At 32.2% G+C, this 22,954-nt stretch overlaps 1 protein-coding gene across 8 annotated transcripts in view; it reads left to right on the top strand.

Moving 5' to 3' along the window:
- Positions 1 to 22,954, top strand: part of CCDC178 (coiled-coil domain containing 178) — a 419,286-nt gene that overhangs the window by 294,710 nt on the left and 101,622 nt on the right. For 5 of the 8 annotated variants that reach the window (XM_072829166.1, XM_072829167.1, XM_072829170.1 and 2 more), the window contains one exon: positions 7,801 to 7,891. The exons of the other annotated variants lie outside the window; for them this stretch is intronic. In XM_072829166.1, the coding sequence (XP_072685267.1) occupies positions 7,801 to 7,891 (91 nt within the window). The remainder of the gene's footprint in view (positions 1 to 7,800; positions 7,892 to 22,954) is intronic. 8 annotated transcript variants of the gene reach the window in all.

The raw sequence follows: 22,954 nt of genomic DNA, 5'->3' as shown, positions 1-22,954 counted from the left end.
TCAATATGAAAAGAATAGGTGGCTAACAAATACACTATATCAACAGAATTTCTCCCAAACATAACAGAACTTTAGAAAAAAATAAGAGAAGTAGTGAGTGCTGATAAACGGAAACTCACATGCTTAAAAGAGCACTGGAATGTGACAGCAAAGGAAGGAATTATGGCAACACCACCTCCCCAAATATCTTCCTGTATTGAAAGTGTGTGGGGCAAGATAACGACTACCATGGCGAGTCCCTTTCAGCTTGAAGACCAAGCTTCTTAAAAGCAAACCCCCATAACTTGGATAGGATCTTTCTTACCTGGAGGTGCAAGAACTTGAGGTGTTCCTCAGGATAACTTGGGGTTATCTGTGAGTAGTCTATCTGAACAGTGTACCAACAGCAATGCAGCATGTATATGGGAGAAAGGCCTGGGGTTGCCCCAAATAAAGAGCCAGCTGGTTGTGGGGCTTATCTCTAGTGATGCCTCACCAAGTTTTAAATTTCAAGGATAAAGAAAAAATTCCAGAAAGGATCTATTTAGAAGAAACATTAGTGATACAGAGGGAAATTATCCCACTAACCCCAGACCACATTCTCAATGTTTTATGACAGAAAACAATTAGCAAAATATATACATAAATTTACAGAACAAGTTAAAGCACCCAAGAATGCTGAATCTTGGCAAATCATTGTCTATATGATAGATACAGAAAGGTATTTTCAAATGAGCAAACAACAAATACAGCAAGTTTTAAAAATCCAGATGGCCAATAAACATAGGAAAAATGTTTCTACCTCTCTAAAAATTGTATACATACAAATTAAAATTAGGTACAAGTTTTTTACTCTGTTTTTGGAAAATCAATAAGATTGATTATACAGTGATGGTAGTGAATGTAGGAAAAAAGGCATTCATAAAAGGTGAGAACTCTCATTTGTCCATAACCATTCACCAACCTACCTATATCTACTCCATAATTGCTGTCCTTCTTATTAGAATTGAAGTTTTTCAGCTTCTAATATAAATAAGGAACGCCAAAAAATAATAAAAAAATAAGGAATCCATCCCCTTTCACCTAGCCAATCATCTATACAACTTTCCCATCCTTCTGTATCTTCATATTTTCCCTCTCCACTGGACTATTCTCATCATCATACATGCATGCTGTAGTACTTACCACCTCAGAAAACCTCTTTTGATTCCACATTCCCTAGAGCCCTTCATTTTTGTTAAAAATTTTGGAATGAGTCTTCTGCATATACAATTTTTTTTTAAGTCATGAGAGACACAGAGAAAGGCAGAGTCACACACAGGGAGAGGGAAGAGCAGGCTGATCCCAGGACACCAGGATCACTACCCAAGCCAAAGGCAGATGCTCAACCATTGAGCCACTGAGGTGCCCCTGCATATGTAATCTTTACCTCATCACTTTCCATTCTCTTCTTTGAAGCACCACTTGTCAGTGACTTCCGTAATGTCAAATCCAATAGTATATATTTAGTCTCATTCTGCTCAATGGCTCATAAATATTTGTTCACTATTGACCATTCTCCTTCTTGAGGGATCTTTTACCTTGGTCATGTTACTGTGGTTTCCTCATTTTTCTCCCCGCTTCACTGAATAGTCTATATCTCCTGTATTAGCAACTCATTCTGCTCAATTTCCGAAGGTTGAGGTAATCCTGTGCTCAGTAGTAGGATTCATTCACTTTTTTTATCCATGCCCTATCTTTAGATGGATGCCTAAATATGAATGAATTGCACAAGCATAATTTTGAGGAAAAGAAGCTAAAGAGTACATACTGTATGATTTTTTTTGTTGTTGTTTATATAAACAGACTGAATTAATCTGTACTATTAGAAATCAAGAGAGTCGTTATCCTCAGTAGGAAGTACTGAATGGAAGAGGACAATAAAGGGGGTTTGAGGAACACTGGTAATGTTTTCTTTCCTGATCTGGTGGATGTGTTCAGTTTGTGTAAGTAATTCATTGAGCTATCTACTTATGATGTGCAAACTTGTGTGTGTGTGTATCATAATTAAATTAAAACATGAAATCACTTTGTGATTTACCACCATATTCAGAATAAATCCACACCTCTTGCCCTGGCCTTCCAGACTGCATAATCTACTCTCTTCCCCAACTTGTCATTCACATGTGCAAGCTACTCTGCTGCTTAGGTTTAGACTAACCTTGTCCACTCATTCTCAGGCTAGGGTCTTTGAAATTTCCAGTCCTTCTAGATGTAAATTTTTTTCCAAATTCCCTATAGCTGGCTCCTTCTTCCCATTTAACCATCCCATTAAGATTTCCTTCCTAAGAGCAGCCTTTCCAGAGCCCCTAATCTAAAGGTGTCCCTTGGCCACCCACTCTGATGTCACAGTATTTTGTTTTCTTTTTAGCATGTAACACTCTGATATTTTATTCTATGTTCATTTCCTTGTGGAGTAATTCTGCTGAAAGAATAAGCTCAATAAGGGTAAGAAAAGAGCTTACCATCTTATTCACAACCTCAACTCTAGCACCCAGGAAAGCGCCTGTCAAATATTTTTTCAATACTAAATGATTGTTCCTGGTGAGGTATCTACAAAGTATTTATGCATACCCAGTGAGACAGCATTTCTACTTCTGGGAACTTGTAAGAAAATAATCTGAAAAAGTCTGCAGAGATATACATATAATGATGTTGGCTATAGCACTGTTTATAAAAAGGAAAAATGTCAACACATTCGACATACAATAATATGGAATTGTTTAAGTATATAATAGAATTGGTATACAGTGGAGTATTATACAGTCTTTAAAAGGAATAACATAAATAACATGGAGCATATTTAATTAAAAGATCAGGTTATAACTCAACATGTGCTATATGTTTCCTATTTTGTATTCTCAATCAGATTTTATTATACATATTTCTGTTGCTCTAACTAGAGGGTAGTATAGTCCAAAAGTTAACTTCATTAAGGCTGTGGATGATTTTGGCCTTCTCATTCTTTTGTTTATTTTGTTTTTATGATGAACTTTTATTATTTCATGATATAAAAATATAAAGCTTTTTTATGTTACAAAATAGAAGTTAATATGGCCCTTGAAATAAGAAGTGGGCATTGCAAACTGGCTATCATGAGCTTTTAAAAAATGAAGGACACCTGGAAGAAAAATCTAGAAAAATCCAGATCAGATAAAATTCCAAATATTCTCAGCTCCTACTATGAATTCTTTCTACTATAGTTCATTTGCTTTGCTTACTTAAAATAGATATAATTCTCATTACAGAATGTGGGTTCAGTTATTGTCATAAGGGTTTGTAATCTTCACAGTCTAAAGTAATTACACCCTTAATAGGAATTATTCTATCTTTATACAAGGATACATGGCAATTTGGATCAATGCTGAAAAAAAGAATAGGGAAAATCCCACAGCATCCCTTAAATACATATATCTGTAAATTTAAAATTATTTCATTTTTCTATGGTGATGCCACATATACACTTATTAAGAAATAAAGAAACAAAGAAAAAAGGAAATAAACATTTTAATTTTCATGTAGCTAGACACACCTGAAATGAATACAGATTGGAGTATAATTTCTGTCTCTGTAAGACCCTGGGAGACTCAGCCAGCCAGACTGTTTCCTTCAATTCTCTCTCTTCTTTCATTGTATAGAGGTAATGTGAGGATAATGTGGGAATATGTATGTGACAGCCTTATATAGGGACTGTCAGTATATGCTCTTAAATATTTGTTGGTCTCCTAAATATTTGTAGCCAATATATGGGCTAAATAATTCTCCTCATTTTACAAGTTCCTTATGGGCACCCTCTTTAATTTCTTTTATTGCCTAAAACACTTTTGAAGGGGATAGCCTCATATTTTCTCTAAAATACTTGCATTTACTTGCTATTTGACTGTGTTTTAAAGATGTAGCTTGACTCCTCTAATTACAAAAGTAATACATACACAAGGCAGAACTTTTGAAAAAACACAAAAATGACCAAATTTTATCTTTAAATCCATTAAAAGATATGGTAGTAGAGACTAAAGGTAGAAACAAGTATTTTGATGGCGATTAACTACAACAAAGAAAAGGCAAAATGATTTAAGTTCTTGAATGTCTTACCCCTTCTAAGTTTTTCCTATGAGGTATTGGCAGTTTTCACAGTAGCATCACATTGTTGTTTAATATTCTAATAAGACAAATTTCCACCCATCTGTTTTTTGTGTTTATATTATTCTATCTTTTCAATTCCATGTCTTATTTATAGTGAGTAAATTTATAATTACTTGGAAGCTGATGAGCACACTCTAAGTTACTTATTGCAGGTCATTTAATAGCAGCTGACTAGGTCCCCAGAACCAGTTCCTGGGAGCTACATTCAAATATTAATGCAACATGAAGTGGAAATTTGTATTATTTTTTCATTGAACATTCAAGCATGTTATGCTTTTACCTACCTAAAAATAAAGTAATTAAAGTCATATTTTCCCCAAGTTTGTCAATGAGAATGTGACAAATAGCATTCTGAGACCTTTTGAAAATAAGATGGATTGTCACTATCATTTTTCCTTGTCTCTGTGGCTTGTGATGTTATCACAAAAGACGAAGTGGGTCTGGCATGATTTGCTATTCAGAAAAACTTGGTGTTTCATGGAATCCACACTTTTCCAGTTGTTTAAAAATTGATTGACTAATTACCTCCTCTAGTATCTTCCCAAGTAACCAAGTCCAATTCTTTTACCTTTTTAAAGATACACAAATATTTTGCTAGAATTTAGTACTCTACAATCCCCTACTGTTTAAGTTTTAAAAATTGTACATAACTGTGCCAAATCTACAATCATCCTGGAATACAAATACAAACTTTATAGAGATCCTTTTCATTGAATACTATACCAAATCCTTGTTTAGTCATCCATTTCCTTCCTTAATAAACATTCAGATTCCTAATGCTTACAGTTTTAATATGTTCATTTTGTCCCAATTTTTCCCCTTCTCTTCCTCCTTTCCTTCTTCCTTTTTTCCTTCATAATTATTTAATACATTTTTGCTACCCAAAATGAACAATGATAGTATAAGTCTGCTTTCTTTTTGGTATTAAAAATATCCTGATTAATATCTTCTTTGTCTTCAAATATCTTTTTGAAGCTTGTGCTAAGATTTTGGGCATAATCTTAGTAGCTCTCCAACTTAAAATAATAATCCCTAGGAACTCAGACACACTGAACAATGTTAAGCAGCAGCTGTTCTAAAACAAAAACAAAAACAAAAAAGTAAAAAAAATAAAATAAAAATAAAACAAAAACAAAATCTAAGTTATTAGATAAGCCTCAAAAATTTAGGATTGTTTCTTAGAACAATCCAAAACAAAAAGATAGTGACCAAGAAGGAAAACAATTACATGGTAGTGAAAAGTTGTAGGTTGGTAATTGCTTTCCTTCAAAAGCCTTTACCTTTAAAAAATGGTAGTTAATACATGTGTTTTATTCACTATTTTAATAATTTATATTACTCAGCTATCAAAAAAATGAAATCTTATCATTTGCAATAACATAGATGGAAACAGAGGGTATCATGCTAAGTGAAATAAGTTAGAGAAAGACAATTAAATGATTTCATTCATATATAGAATTCAAGAAACAAAACAAGACTCCCTAGATCAATGGACATATGTATACCTGACTGAAATGAAGTTTCACAAAATAATTCTTTTGTTTTTAACAATATCTTTATTGAGATATAATTCACCTATCATTAAATCCACTCTTTTAAAGTGCGTTCCGAGGGTTTTTGTGTATTCACAGGGTTTTATAACCATCACCACTATTCTATTTTTATCACCCCAAAAAGAAACCTGTAGTCATTAACAGTGGTACTCCAGCTCCCAGCCCTCACCCGTGGCAACTTTCCATTCCAACTTTCCATAATTTCTGTCTCTGTAGATTTTCCTATTCTGGACATTTCATTTAAATGAAATTGTACAATATATGGTTTTTTGCAACTAGCTTCTTTGATTTAGTGTAATGTTGTCAAGATTCATCCATGTTGTATCCTGTTTTGCTACTTCATACCTCTTATTGTTGAATTATATTCCATTACATGGATAGATCACATGTTGTTTATCAAGTCATCAGTGAGTGGACATTAGGATTGTTTCCACTTTTCAGCCCTTCTGCATAGTGCTGCTGCCATAATCATGTTGACATATGTTTTCATTTCTGTGGGATATATAGCTAAGAGTGGAAATTGACAAAACAATTCTTTACAATATATTATACGTACAGTTCATAATTTTTCTGTGATTTTTCTAATCTCTTCTGTTCTTTTCAGTTTCATTTTTAAAATGGTAGTTGGGTTCCTCTAAATTGATATCATTCTAAATGAATTGCAACCCACAGTTTGAAAAGCCCAAAGCTGGATGACTCATCAGGGTCTTTCCAGATTTAACACAATAGTGCATTACATGGTATTATTGCTCTAGGTGCTTCATAAACAGCTTTTCATTTAGTATTTATAACAACCTTTTGAAGCAGGCATAAATAGCCCCATTTTATGTGAGTGTAAACTGAGAATCAAATAACTAACATAACTGCCTCTAAGGCCCAGGCTGTAAATACTTTATTGAAATAAAGTCCAGTTACATTCAATTGGTTCTTTAAATCTTATTAAGTCTTCTCATAGTCCCCCAGGTCAATCATTTGAATATCCTTGGCTGCTGACTTTCACTTCATGGCTGAATGAGAAATGTCTTTTAGCCTGCTTGCTTTATTTATTTTTTTAAAGTTTACATTTTTTTTTTCTGTCTACACTGTTAATATATGCTTATTACAGAAAACACAGAAGGACGCCTGGGTGGCTCAGCGGTTGAACATCTGCCTTTGGCTTGAGGTGTGATCCCACAATTCCAAGATCAAATCCCACATAGAGCTTCCTATGGGGAGCCTGCTTCTCCCTCTGCCTGTGTCTCTGCCTCTCTCTGTGTCTCTCATGAGTGAATAAACAAAAATCTTAAAAAAACAAAAACAAAAACAAAACACAGAACATTAGCGAAAGCAAAAAAAAAAAAAAAAAAAAAAGAAAACCATGCAATTTTCTAAACACTTACACTCCCAACATGGAAGATCACATTTTGCCTTATAATATATACACATCCAGTCTGTCTTTTAACAAAACTGGACTCATCCTGCACATAGTGTCCTACAAATTGAAAAGGTGTTCATAATAAATGATTAAATATATTTGCTTTTTTACTTTATCCTGCACTAAGTGATGGTTCTCCCTTGACTAAGTTTACAACCTTCTATGCTTAACTCTCTTATTTCCTCTTCCAAATTAGAATTAAATTTGATTTTCCAACTTCTTAATGTTGGGAGTCTCTGGATCTGTGCAGTTTCCTCTCAGGAAAAACTCAAAATTCCCTAATCTTCTCAATTTTAGCTAATTTATTACTTCTTAAAATGTATTCTGATTATCTCCTGATTTTGCCTTACTTTCCAGGCTTTCTTTCTGCTTTTAGAGAGGGACTGTAAAAATATTTTTTTTAACAAGGACAGTTTTGTGCCTCTGCTACACTTAGAAACATTTTTTCACTAATGCTAGTTAGTAACTAGATAATTTGTGAACCCCAGTTCATAAATTTGAAACCACACATGATAGCCATCTCAAAAACAAAATGAGAAAAAAGACAGGGGAAGTAGAATCAAAAGACAGCTTGTAATAATTCCTAAAAGCTAGGAATTCCTTGCGTGCATTTTGGACTATAAATTACTTAGAACAGGAATTAATCATGACGACCTCTTTCTTGGCACACAGGTGGTATTTCACAGAATTTTGCTTGATGCTTATAAGCGAACTGACCCCTTCTCATCCCTACTTCCTCCACTCAGAGAAAGGCAAAAGCCAGGTAATCGTAGTATGACATTTCAGTCACACATAGTAAGTAGCACAGGCATATGTGTGTGCCCAAAGAGGAAATGTCTTGCGTCCATTTATTTAACAAGCATTCTTGAGTTCTTGTGGCAATCCTATCTCTTTAGTTGGTACTCAAAAATTGGTGGTAGGTGATAGAAGATAACTAGAAGTCTATGTCCTTCCCTCATTGAACCTACAGCCTCATTACGTAGCTGAAACTTTTAGTGCTAAGCATTAGAGAACACTCACAAAGAACAGGAAGTGAAGGATAAGACTGGATTTTTTTCACATGAAAAATATTCAGTGATTGTCATATTTATTGGGTTTGAAGACATAGGTCATGGGAATATTCAGTGTAAAGTGGATTCAGCTCAAGATGGCTCATCTAAATGGGAAAGGCAAAAGTATGTACACATCATGGAAAGGGCTGTTTTTTCACTAGGAGAGTGAATGTGATAACTACACATAAAGAACAAAGAAAGGCATCGGGTGCCTTGTACTCATGATCTGGCCCTAAACGGGACATTCTAATATGATAGTTTAAGTTTAGGAAAATAAGTAGCATATTAAAATTAGTATTTTAATTTGAAATCGTTTTCACAATGGTGTCATAAAGATTTTATATACTGGTATTTCATATGCTAGTGAACAAAATATTTTTCCAAACAAACATGTAAAATTTTGAAACTGAAGGTTGTTATAAAATGTTATCTAAATAAGTCAAAAAATTAAATTGCATTTTAAGTTATTATATAATTTGAAGTAAAATACTTTCTGAAATATTAAGTATTATTTTACTTTTTTGTCCTGCTTTGCTATATACATAAGTTGTTTCACTTTTGGATTTTTTAATTTTCTTTTTGACTCTTTAATTTCTGAAGACAGAGACCCCTAAACTTATTTTTTGTCTCTACTTCCTTCTTATGTATTGTCAGTAAATGTTAATTAAATTGAAATTCCCCTTTGCATGTTATTTTTATCTCTGAAACACTCATTTCGGGCTTATTTACCTTTCTTAAAAGGCATGAGACAGTGTTTTCTTAATTTGTTTTTTTCATAAAGAAGAAATACAGTTTTTATCACAAATACTACCTATATTTAGTCTATTATTTCAGTCTCTTTCTTTCTCTAAGTATGGAACCCTCAACCATTTGAATCTGTATAATAAGTGTGTCCCATAAAAGAAATAATAAGTACTTCTTATTATTTTCTAGGAGACATTAGACCTTTCCACAGGTTACAGGGACTGATTTGGGATAATGGAACAAATCCGTTGGGAAACCCATCTCAGTATGTGGACTATGTGAATGGATTATCTTATGGATTGAAGCCTGTGATTTTCAGGCTGATGTCCAGACACCAGATGGCTTTAAGATCCTTTCATCCAGAACACTAGCAGCCTGCTTTAGTCACATTGCTCTTGCTAATATTTGTAGAGCATCTATGTGGTCCCCAGTGCATGCACTTATTATTCTATTAGGCAGACATTATTCCTTTTGAAGCTAGATCACATGACCCCTGGGCTAAGTTGACATTAATCACTATTTGTCCAACCTTAGGCTATAAAGTTCCTATATGTGCATCTTCTAGGAAAGGACTTTTCAACAGCCTGTTCATAAAGATGAAACAACAACAAAAAGATCTACCACTATCACCATTTAAAAATTTAATAATTAAGTAGTAACCTCTTCCTGTCCAAATACATGTTACTAACAGGCAATTCTAGTTGCTAAGAAGCCAAAAGATCCTGCTTCCTAAAGACTGATGAAACTAGTTTATGAGGGACTAGCATAAAAAGTTCCTGGTCACCTTCAAAAACCACACAGGCTGAGTTTGAATAGTAAGAAATGGTTTTATGGAAGCTATTCCTTTCAAGAATTCCAAATATATCTTAAACACTACACATGTATTTTTATCCTCTTCTGGGCTTTTGTTTCTTCTTGAACGATACAAACAAGAATTTCCCATCTGTATGGTAGTATGGTTGGACTCTGCTTCTCTTTTGAATACCAATTCATATAAAGTGTAGAAATAATTTTTAAAAGCCTCTCTTGTTTAATCAGTTTTGGTTGCAAACTTTCTGCAATAAAAATCATTATCATATAACTTAAATTTTGTAATCTTGTTACCTTCTTATGTACTAGAGTTCTGAATTTACCTAAGTTGACAAAGAAATGAAATTTTGCAGCTTTTGTCTGACATGCATGCTGTTTATGATTTTAGGGATTATATTCATTTTCAGCATTAAATTCATAGAATAAGCAAAATGTCAAACTTTGTTTACTAATTTTATACTTATCTGTTCCTTTAATATCCTGTCTTGGTTCTCTAGTTATAACATAGATGAACCTAAAGTTTGCTAGAAACATTTGCCATTAGCTTCTTCTAAAAAAAAATTAAATTTGAGGATAATCCTACCTCCAGAGCTTATTCTGTTCCTGGCCATTGACTGTGACAGTGGAAGGCTCATCTGAAAGCACCGGAGCATCCCATCTAAAAGCATAAAACATATTACATTTCATGAAAAAGCTAATTCAGATTGTTTAATTCTGGTAATATTGCCTCTGTCACCTTCAAAATCAAAATGTTCTTTCCTGTTATTATAAGGAAAACAACCAAATTGCTAAAAAACCCATTTGAATACACAGCTGCCTTATGTTGCATACTAATTTGATTAAAAACGCTTGCGCCTCACCAGCATTTTTACATAAAGCACATTGGTGAATTTAACAAAGACTACTTTAAAAATATATCTGAGGCAGTGTTGATGACCAGAGTCTGCAGTAGTGACCACTGGCCCCCCTGGACTGAGCAAAAATCTTTCTGGCTGTCTTGGAAGGCATGAAACAATTGTCGAGCTATATTTGTTTGCTCACTGCTTTGGGCACTGAGCCAACCTCATTGCAAATAACTGCATTAGTCAAGTGTATCCAAATTATTACAACACAGCGTCCATCCCAGTTATTGCTGTTGAAGCATTTTCTGAATCTTCATGTCACTAGAAAACATTTATTTGAAGGGTGAGCATCACATAAATTCAGGTCCACTTGGATTTATAGAAAAGTAGCAAGACTACTTTCACAACTGGCTTTATTTTTCCTTTCTTTAAAAGGAGTTTTTGAAGGGCTGATTGTTAGAACCTTATTAAGTCAGAAAACTTTCCAGTCCTCAGCAGGATATTTTTTATCCTGTATTTTTTCTTTTATTCTACATTTCTTTCTTGGGAGGATTTTTATCCAGTGTTAATATTTATCCATATATTAACTGACTTTAACTTTGTTTCTAAAAATGAATGTGAGAATTAAAGGCATTGGTGACTGGTATAAGCTAAGCTACTGAAGTCTACACAATTAAGTAGATTGAGATTTTAGAAATCTTATTCCATATCTAATAGGTGAGTCACAAGCAAAGTCTGCATGCAGAAAAAGAAATCCTAGGTCTTTCTTGATGATCATGCTAGTGGATTCATGTATCAATGAAGATACTCTCTAAAAATAAGATATGTTATTTCAAAAGACACATTAGCTCCTTAACCTGCAAGATTGCTAAATATATATCACAAAAACTTATCTGACATAAACCATGTTCATTTTGGCTTCCAAGGTAACTCCACACTGTATAATGTTTGGGTTTGGTTCTGGTTTTCATCTGTTTTTTGTTGTTGTTGTTGTTGCCTGCCCATTTTCCTCCTCATTCCCTTTATATTATCTAGAGAAGAGAACCATTTTACTCTTAGAGATAACCCAGGCTACTGGGTATCACAAATTGTTTCTTAGGATCTTGGATTAATAACTTCATTTTCTGTGATATGAAAATAATGATGTCTGCCATTTTTATTTCAAGATTATTCAGAAGACTAAAATAAATACTAGAAAGTATTTATAAGGTATTTCAAATTTAAGAAAATTTTTACTATAAACTTAATGTTCAGCATCATTTTGCCTTTTGACCTCTCAAACACATCTTGGAAAATAAAACAAACTTATAGGAAAATGAACCCAGCCTATATATGTTTGAAAAACTATATGAATAAAATAGTTATGTTTTTACCGAGGTTTTACCTCATTAAAGGCTATTTGATATGAAATATGAATAAACACATACAAAATATAATCTTAATTTGATACTTACAGCATATTAAAAAAATACTCCAGGAAAATAATTTTACTTGGAATGAACTGTATTAGGAGCTTTCTGATTCTTCTTTTACTGTTCTTTAGTAGGAAGTATATTCTACTTATATATAAGTCAAAAATAATAAACTTATCTCTCAACAATATTTATCATGCATTCACCATGTCAAGTACTCTGAGACTTCCAGAAACTTTAAAAATAAGTGTCCAAATTGGGCACCTCGGTGGCTCAGTGAGTTAAATGTCTGCCTTCAGCTCAGGTCATGATTTCAGGGTTCTGGATCAAGCCCCACCTTGGGCTCCTGTCAGCAGAGAGTTTCCTTCTCCGTCTTCCTCTGTCCCTCCCCCCGACTCATGATTTCCCTCTCTCTTCTCAATACATAAGTAAAATCTTTTTTTAAAAAAAATTAAATAAAATGCAATGCAATGCAATTAAAAAATCAAATATAAAATAACTGATTTAAACTATAAATTCTAAGTCAACAAATGTCATGGAAATTACCTTGATATGATATAAAGTTAAGTTACCTTGATATGATAAATTTTCTATAACATTAAAGGATGATAGTAATTGGATTAACTTATAAGGATATATAATTATACACTAATTGTAAGTTATATTAAATTAAATACATATATGTTTGATATGTATGTATATTTGATAGGAAATGCAAGAAATTCTAAAGTTGATCATTGAGTTGTAGGATATTATTAATAGTTTTATCTACATCTTTATAATCCTTCATATTTTCTATGTATTGTTTCACAACTTCGTATGATTTAAGAGGTTAAAAAATAGACTAAATACTAATTTTTTAAAAAAATCTTATGAATTTATGAGAAAAATTAATACACTCTTAATTCCAGGTGTGTTATCCTCTGATAAACCTTGCATTTAATTAGTCATCCACTTCTTTTGTTCTGTTTTATAGTAAATTACTATTAATTTTGTGGTAAAATATACTTACTCAAGTAATTATTTTCTTGTCAGCTTATTATACACGTTATTAAATTAATTTATCTGAATGTCATTCTGGTGATAGCATAGAGATGGAGTAGGAGTCATTTTCTAAGTGAAGTTCAGTAATCCTGACAATATTTTAGAAAATGTTGAAGAGAGAGTTTTACCAGAGATTACATAAAAGATGGGAGGAACCTTTCTGAAAATGTAATATGTTATTTACAGGCCTCATTCTATTTCATTACCTATTTTTCTACTCTTTTCCCTTGACAAAAATGAAGCTATCCTTAAATCTTTATTTGATGGTTTTCCATAAGATACAAATAGACAAAGGTAATACAGTCGAGATATACGACAAACATTCTCAGAAATTTGTATACAATGATTTGCTTTAAGGCCTCCAGAATTTTTTGTGTCTAAAACCACCTGTAAATTAAATCACAATTATGAAACAAATAAGTGGAAAATTGCTATTTGCATCATAAGTATTTTTATATCATGTTTCATTTCATAATTTCGTGAATTTTTTATGGAATCGCAAAGAAAGCATTCTAGTGACGGAGTTTCTGTTCTAGAAACTTCTGGAATATTCTACCATCATACATTGTAATTACAAAGTTATTAATAACTAGTAATAATCACAGTTATTACTAGAAAACTACTCTGAATGTTTGAAGCATGGTATTTTATTTTTTTATTTATTTATTTATTTATTTATTTATTTATTTATTTATTTATTTATTTTTGAAGCATGGTATTTTAGTATCGTAGGGCTCCCATAACAAAGTACCACAAACTGGGTGAAACTAAAATTGTCAAAAGACAATTTAGTGAAACTAAATTAAGACTTAAAGTTCTGAGGAATCGAAATCCAAGTTTGAGGTGCCAGCTGAGCCTATGCCATCTCTGAAAGTTCTAGAGAAGTATTTGTCTCAGGATTCTCTTTTAGCTTCTGGTAGTTTCAGGCATTTGTTGACTTAATAGATGGTTATTTCCATATTGTCTTTCCTCTGTGTCCAAATTTCCCCCCTTTTTAAAAGACATTGCTTGAAAAAAGAAATAAAGGACACTGATTGTATTGGATTAGGGCCCACACTAATGACCTAATTTTAACTTGATTGCCTTTGTAAAGACCTTGTTTCCAAATAAGGTCACAGTCTGAGGTACTGGGATTAGGACTTCAACCTATGTTTCCGCAGGACAGAATTCAACTGTGAACACATGTGATCTACCATTCATACATACTGAAGGTTCAATGTCTAGATTATCTTTTAATTTTTTTATGTTTAGAAGTATTCAAGTTACTTTTAAATAAAAAGCAAATTAGTAGCTGGTATTTAAGCAAATACTTTTCTTGAGAACAAATCCCTTAATTTAGAGAACCCTTGAAGAATTATAAATACTGAAAAACAGCAAAATCCAGCTCCATTAGACTTTCACTATAGAGAGTTGAAGAAAGTAAGAGTGCATCTAGAGTGCTATGTTCTTTGCTGCTTAGTCTATAAGTCTGTAGAAAGATTTTTGAACTTACAAGGGGACATGAAGATCAAGTCATTTTAGGTTGAAAGTACCTCTTTTCATTTCACAGATGAAGAAACACTTGTAGGCCTTGAGCAATATTTGGCCAGAAAAAAATAAAGAACTTGCTGGCAGATGGATTAAGCAGACAAAGTTTCATCCATAAAGAATATTTTATGCCCTAAAATATACAAAATTAGAAACATCTATTGGGAAGCTAGGTGTTTCATACTTAGCAAACATAGCCAGTAAAATGCATACATTTCACAAAAATGAGACTTCTAAAATGTAGGGCTACCAGTTTGTAATATATTGGTTAAAACTATGAGAAACAACCTATGGAAAGAAAAGAATGAACTTAGAGAAAGCAGAACTATTAATATCTGCCCTAGGACATCATAAGCCTGAGGTTTGAATTCACTTTTTTTCTTTATTGTGCTGTTCATATTTTTTCTCCTAATTCTGCTCTGATTATTTAGCTGACTGAAGCAACCAAAGTAGAATAATTTGTGACAGTTTTGCTTTTTCAGTTGATTTTTTTAAAAAGTAACAGAAAGACAGAAGACAGTTGCATGTGTCATTATGCAATGCTTACAAAATATATGTATTGCTTGGAATTGCCAAAAGTATCTACATACAAAAGGTTAACACATTCCACTAGTAATACAGTGTTTTTTACCATAGACAATAAGTGTCAGAGCTGAGTTAAAGTGAAGAAGTATTTACTTTCTGAGAGTCAGTCAAATATTAGTTGTATGAGACATTTCTATGTATGTATAATAGTAATAGTAATAAAAGTTAAAATTATTTTTGAATGACTATATGAAATAGCTTTTCAGTAGCACATTGATGGTTTTATTTTTCATTGAATTATGGATAGAAGCATTATTATAAAATTAATAATACTTATTCAATTTTTTTCTTCTAAGATATGTTAAATGTTAAATAGTATCATTGAAGTTCTGGAATTACTGTATCCTGTTTTGCTCATAATTGGCTTTGTCTAATTATAAGATTTTATAAAGCTTTTCATTTTTAATAAGTTTATGCTGTATTTACTTTATATTAAAACAGTAGGATATGAGAATTTGTCTTTCTCCAAGCCATCAAAAATGAGTTCAGGCTACCAAGACACCCAGAATTTGAAAATGGTTTTGAAAGGGTATGGGTCATAGAATATTAATTTAAATCATACTATGCCAAATAGTAGTCGTGTGTCTCTGGCCAAAGATTTCTAGGTGTAGAGAGAACATACCTTAAGGTTTTAGACCTAGATGCAAGTGTAAGATCTTAAAAACAGGTCACTCCTTTGACAACTACAAATTAAGGTGAATTTAGTTTCTTTCTAATATACAAATAGCAAACATTTCATGTATGCTAGAGCTAACATGAAAGCCTTTTATTTGGAAATGTAGTGACTCCAAGGCTACACCCATGATGCTGCTGCTCTGTAAATTAAAGTCATGCATGCATTTTCATTAGGGGAGTGTAAAGACTGAATTATTTTTATGGTATGTAAGTATGATAGAATTACTTTATCTAGATACCTTAGAATTTGTAGAGATGATGGTCAAAGCAAATGAAATTAAACTTTTTGACAGATTTTTTTTTGTTAGACTCTAGGTTTCTTTTGAGACAACTGGAATACATCGTTTATTCCCTCATGCACTCTGCACAGGACCTGCAAAGTAGATTTCAATAATTTTTATTTTTTTAGATTGCAATAATGCTTGAAGTTGTTGCCAGTTAGCAAATATTTACTAAGCACTACTGTCTGTTCAGCGCTATGCTCAATACTAGTGTGACTATATGAGATGAAATGTAGGCATAGATTTAAGTTATAATTTAGTGATCATTTACTATGGCATTAACAATAGTAGGTTATTTATTAAGTGCTATAGGCATCAGACACTCTATATTATATAAATTATGTCAATATATGACTTAATCCCCATAGTGGGGATTATGCATAAGTATTATTACTATTGCTATTTTATACTCTATAGAAATTTAGACTTAGGATAAGTTATGTTCCCTAGCAATATATATAGTTAACAGAAGGTCAACCAAAAAATTATGTGTCCAAACTCCAAACTCTTAACTATTATCCTAAATATCATTAAATATATTTTTTTATTTTCTAGTATCATATGATTTTGATAGTTACATATTTAATTAAACTGAAATAATACAATTGTGAGAAATCAAAAGAACAAAATGTGTTCAATGTGACTAGAATGTGTAATTTCCTTTTAGAAAAATCATATATACCTAGGTGCTAGAAAATTTAAGCACTGGTATTATGATAGAATTTCTTTTCTTAAATCTGATTCTAGGCATTTAGTTATTCCTCAGAAATCTTTTCTGGGTAGAATAAAAAATATATAATGGATATAATGATGACTTTTGAATTTTACTTTGGCAACTTAATTTATATGAAATTATTTTTGTTTTAAAATAAAAAATATTAATTAGCATCCAAAACCGTGACTCAATTATGTTAAGCCTAATTTTACAAATACTGAAATAGGCTTAAAATATGCCATATACTATTCTAACCACTTTACAAGGATCATTTTCTCTGTACAGTAAGTGGTGTAGTTGCATTTTTCAGAGGCATATAATAATAAAACCAAAATTCCAATCTAGTTAGTTTGCCTCCAGACTTCATGACCCCTCATCATTACTTTAGGCTGCCCCTTGGTTAGAGGGCTAAATATATTATTCTATAACAACTCTTGGTAGAATTTTAGTTTCTGTATAATGTTAATATGAGAGAAGTTATTAGATATTAGTAGTTTTTAAGAGAATAAAGTTTAATGAAATAAATGACATCTATTGATTTTCTTTTTATATAATCTTTGGTACTTTTTTACAATCTTTGATAATATCATGATTTTAAACAAGATTAATATCTGTACATACATATTTATAACTTGGTTGTAGTGTTCTGTTTAACATTATAATATTCGTTATTTTATCCAAATGACATTTTTATGCTTTAAAGACTGGGCAATCAATACTAGTGCTTTATTACTTTCTGTCTTTTTCAATTTTCCATTTTTATATGCTTCCTTTATACCTGCTGTTTCAATAATGAAACCTGATTGTATGTAGTCCTACATATGGTCCTTTTCAAAACAGTCCTTTTCTATTCATTATTGCTCACTCTTTTATGAATCTGTGAATCATGTTTTTCATTAACTATAGAAAATTCTCCAACACTATATATTTTTTTTAACTTTTTAATAGTGCAAAATAAGTATAATGAGGGCAGCCCAGGTGGCTTAGCAGTTTGGCGCCGCCTTCAGCCCAGGGCTTGATCCTGGAGTCCCACGTCAAGCTCCCTACATGGAGCCTGCTTCTCCCTCTGCCTGTGTCTCTCTGCCTCTCTCTGTATGTGTCTCTCATGAATAAATAAATAAAATCTAAAAAAAAAAAAAAGTATAATGAGTACACACCTCCACCCTGATTCAAAAATTAGCCATAATTTTCATAAGCAAATTTGTACTAAGCCATTTGAAAGTAAATAGAAGATATCATGATTTTTTCCATTTGTCCCTAAAATAACATTTAAGTAACCACAATATCATCATCACTCCAAAGAAAATTAAAATCAGTTTCCAACTAATATTAATATCTCTCCAATTGTCCCCCAAAGTTTTTATAACTAGCATATAACCAAACTGCATCTATTGCATTTTTGTCTCCTAAATATCTCTAATATCAAACAGATCCCACCCATAATACATACACACACACACACACACACACACACACACTGACTTTTTGAAATGATCAATCCTGTTATAGAATGTTTGCCTTCTAAAACTCTGTGTTTTCTCGGGATTTGACTTGCTCCTCTAATTGCTTCTGTATTTTCTGGAATACTCAGATGTATGTCTAAAAGCTTGAATATAATAGGATTAAAGATTTTGGCAGGAACACCTCATATATAATGAATTAAGGGTTTGTAGTTTCACTATTAATGATGCTAACTTTGATAATTTCTTTACGGTAGTAACTGACCATTTGCTCCATTATTAAGATACATCTTCCAACTGGCAATTAGCACACAATTTGTAGGACTATATTTGCCATCATATCTTGTACCCTGCTGAAATAGTGATTTTCTAATTCTAGTATTTCTTTTATAAGCCAGAATTTTTCTGATAAAAAAAATCCAAAACAAACAAACAAAAGAACAAAACAACCAAGAACAACAAAAATAGACAGTTTCCCTCATCAAATGAGAATGAAGTTTTGCCTTGAAAGATAAGATATACTAGTTTAAGCATTGCTCTGTCCTTATATTGCTTTGCATATTGTTATTGAGGAGCTTACTGATTTTCTTTCCTTTCTAAATGACTTGGATGTTTTTGCCCTTAGTATGATTTACTTATCTATAAAGTATAACAGTTTTAGTACAATATATATCTAGAAAGTGATATATCTAGTTATATCTAGAAGTTTTACATCTTAGTTTTATTCCATTGATTGAGTTTTCATCTTGAGAGACTCCAATTATACATGTGTTCTCTCTTCTTTGCCTGCCTTCTACAGCTATGTCTTCCTCTCAGATCTCATTTGTTTCTTTATTTTAGACCATCTTTATTTCCATCCACTATGTCCTTTATTATATCACAATGTATTGTTTCATCACATTTCACATCTTCCTGTTGTTTGATTTTTTCTACTTTGAATTTTCATGTGTACCATTGCTCATTTAATATATTTAACTTGAAGCAATGTTTTCGATTTCTCTTTTCCTTATAATTATGAAATGTTTTCTTTTTTCAATCAAAAATTTATTTATTTTTAGGTTTTTCTTCTTTCAGTAATTTTATATGAATGCTGGATTTTCTTGTGGTTGTGGTTAATTTGTGTGCTCTGTTTTCCTAAAGCAATAATAGCAAGTGATCCCAATAATAAGTAGAATGAAAAAAGGCAAATTGGCATCTTTCTAAATTCTCAATTCAGTTGCTCTCTCTTCTAAGCATACAGTAAAGAGAAGCTTACTTAAAAATAAATGGATACCAAATTTCCCAGCACCATTTATTGAAGAGACTGTCTTTCTTCCAATGGATAGTCTTTCCTCCTTTATCGAATATTAGCTTTTTAATTTGTCTTCTAAATCTTTGATATTATTTTGTTTCTGTAGGGTCATTTTTATCATCCATTGTATTCTATTCCTTCCCCAATGGATATATCTATCTTTTAAGGGCTGTCTCTGACCTATTTTTTCCTTCGATAGCTAGAGGGACTTGAAAAAATCATACTTTTTAAAAAAATAGCTATCTCAAAACTACAATGAGATATCACCTCACATCAGTCAGAATGGCTAAAATTAACAACACAGGAAAAAGTAGGTGTTGGCAAGGATATGGAGAAAGGGGAACCATCTTATACTGTTGGCAGGAATGCAAACAGGTGCAGCCACTCTGAAAAACAGTATAAAGACTCCTCAAAAAGTTAAAAATAGAACAACCTTTTGATCTATGGTCTCTCAATCCAGCAATTGTACTACTCAGTAGTTACATAAAGGATAAAAAATTACTGATTTGAAGGGATACAATGCACCTGATGTTTAGAACAGCATTATCAGCAATAGCCAAATTATGGAAAAAGCCCAAATATATGTCCATCAACTTACGGATAGATAAAGAAGAGGTGATGTGTGTGTATGTGTGATGGAATATTATGCAGCCATCAAAAAATGAAATCTTGCCATTTACATTGACATGGATAGAGCTGGAGTAGTATGCTAAGCAAAATAAGTCAGTAAGAAAAATACAAATACCATAGGATTTCATTCATTTGGGGAATGTGAGAAACAAAACAGATGAACATGGGGAAAAGATGAGAGGCAAACCAAGAAACAGACCCTTAGAGAACAAAATGAGGGTTGCTGGGAGGGAGGTGGTTGGGGTATGGGTTAATTGGGTGATAGATATTAAGAAGGCACTTGTAATGAGCATTGGGTGTTGTATGTAAGTGATGAATCACTGAATTCTACTCCTGAAATTAATATTACAATATATATTAACTAACTAGAATTTAAATTAAAAGTCAAAAGAAGCATTAAAATAGCTATTTTTGGTCAATACTAATTTCTGCATATTTTGTAGTAAGATTAATGTGCACTGGTTTCATAGTGTACTGATAAGTAACAGAAGTTCAAATTATTAAGCAAGTAGCATAAACTCCTATTTAAAGATCGCATTTCAATTTAAAAAATTTCCATTATGACAGTAATGCTTTTGCCTCTTGCTACCATCTCTAGCCTACTTCAAATAATTGTCCTGCATCTTTAAAAAATGAAAAAAATGAGTTAAAAAATGAGTAAAACTAACAATTTCTACTAATGATGATTTATGGTTTAATAAAGGGGCAAGACTAGCCTTCTTATTAAATATTACTAAACAGGCTTAAAATACAGCTGTAATACTGGTTCCTAACATGGTTCCATGAAGGGGCAAAGAGAGTTTAGATTCAGTTTATCCAAGATAGTTTAAATGTTTCATAAACTTCGTGAGGATGAAAGGCATCCACATCTCCAGACTGGATCATTGAGAGTAAGTTCAGAATTATCCTCAATCAGGGAGGCAAGAAAAACATTTTTAAGGAAAGGAGAACTTATCAATAAAAAATGTAGAAAAATAAAACAATTCTGTGATTGTTTACAAATGAATGAGCTAAGAACTAGACTCATATCTGCCTGACTGCTAGAAACAATTGGACATTTTACAGGTACCTGAAACACAATATGTCTACCCCTGAATTTTCCTCTTAAATTCTGTTTCTTCCATGATTTATTATTTTTTTCTTTTATTTGACTCATTCTTGACTCAGTTATCACAGTAGAGAGCTGGTTATCATCACTGACTCTTTGTTCTCCCTGGGGCTGCATGTACAACTTCAAGTTTTTATAATTTACATGTAAACAAGTTTTAACCTATTGTCTTTCTTCACTATTACTATTATCATTGTTAAATTTTATACATTTATCATTTTTTCATCTGGATTACCCCAACAGCTTTCTATTTTGTCTTCCTGTGGCTAGACTTAACTTTTTGAAATTCCTCATCACAGCTGTTTAAAGTGCCTGAATGAGTATTCAAAATCCACGGTCTCTCAAAATCTGACCCTGCCAGATCCTCATCATTACTTTATGCCATTATCATCTTATCTTTAGGCATTATATTTCAGCACTACTAAATTGTGTGCAGTTCTCTTTGTATGCAACGCTGTTTCTTACTCTGACATTTCCCCATATCATCCCCTTTCTAGAATCCTTCTCTCCAATCATACTTCTATAGCCCTAATTATCCTTTGAGTTTCAATGCCAATATCATCTCTTTCATAAAGCTTTCTTTGGTTCTTTCACTGTATCTGATGTACACACACAATGTCTTGTCTTACCACCATGTGTTACAGAACTATCAATTTTCTTGATGATAGTATACATCTTGGTCATTCTTTTATACTAGTTGTCTAGCACAGTCAGACAAATGGTATATAATATATAATTGAACATAATAATTAAAAAACAGTATATTTTAAAATACAACATAAGAAGGAATTATAAGTACTTTATCTTTTTTAAAAAAAGTTATTTTCTTTATGTATGACCTTACCTATACTACATATTACTGTATTTAATAAATGCCAATTATATAGTAATCATGAAAAATATGACAATCATATGCATATCCTTTAAGTTGCTAGGTGAGTTTAGATCTATTTCTACTATGTTTGACATTCTTGTGCCTGTTTCAAATTGGAATTAAGTTCAATGACTTGGGAAATAAATATAAAATACCACATAACTATTTATTCAAGAACTAGATCTGTAGAGCATGTAAAGATTCTTGAAATTCCCATTGTTGCTGCAATGCTGCTTGTAAACAAAATGAACTTCAGTGAATCATTGAAAATATTTATTTATGGTCAACCTAAGAAAATATACAGAATATAGTTTTCTCCTATTCTTAAAACCCTTGCTTTACTTTTTCCTGCATACAGTCATCTAACCTTAATCTTGAGTTTCAAGATTTCACTCCTTCTTTCTTCTTACCCTCCCTCTCTTTGGGCAAGCCATTAAACTTACCATATTTTGCACTTTGTGCTTTCCTGTTTGCCTAAGACCAGCTTCTTCATACTTAGTTAGAAGATGTTTTCCTCCACCTCCATATATCCATTCTTTACCCTTTTACCAGGACAGAGGTCTAAGGTCACTTCCTTTGCCATTATATTCTCCTCTGCACCTTAGGAAAAGTGATCTCTTCTCTCCAGAAGTCACCAGAGTTTGATCTGTAACTCCCTTAGGACTTCTCCCTCATTATCATTGGTATATTCTCAAGCAGCTGACCGAAATAAAGCTATACTGTGTTCCACACCATCATTTAAATAACTACTTTTTCCTGAGTTTTAACAATAATAA

This window comes from Canis lupus, chromosome 6 (genome assembly GCF_048164855.1).
Source record: "Canis lupus baileyi chromosome 6, mCanLup2.hap1, whole genome shotgun sequence".
Classification (NCBI taxonomy): Eukaryota; Metazoa; Chordata; class Mammalia; order Carnivora; family Canidae; genus Canis; species Canis lupus.
Note: the sequence above shows the minus strand (reverse complement) of the source record. Positions and strands in the feature narration are given on the sequence as shown.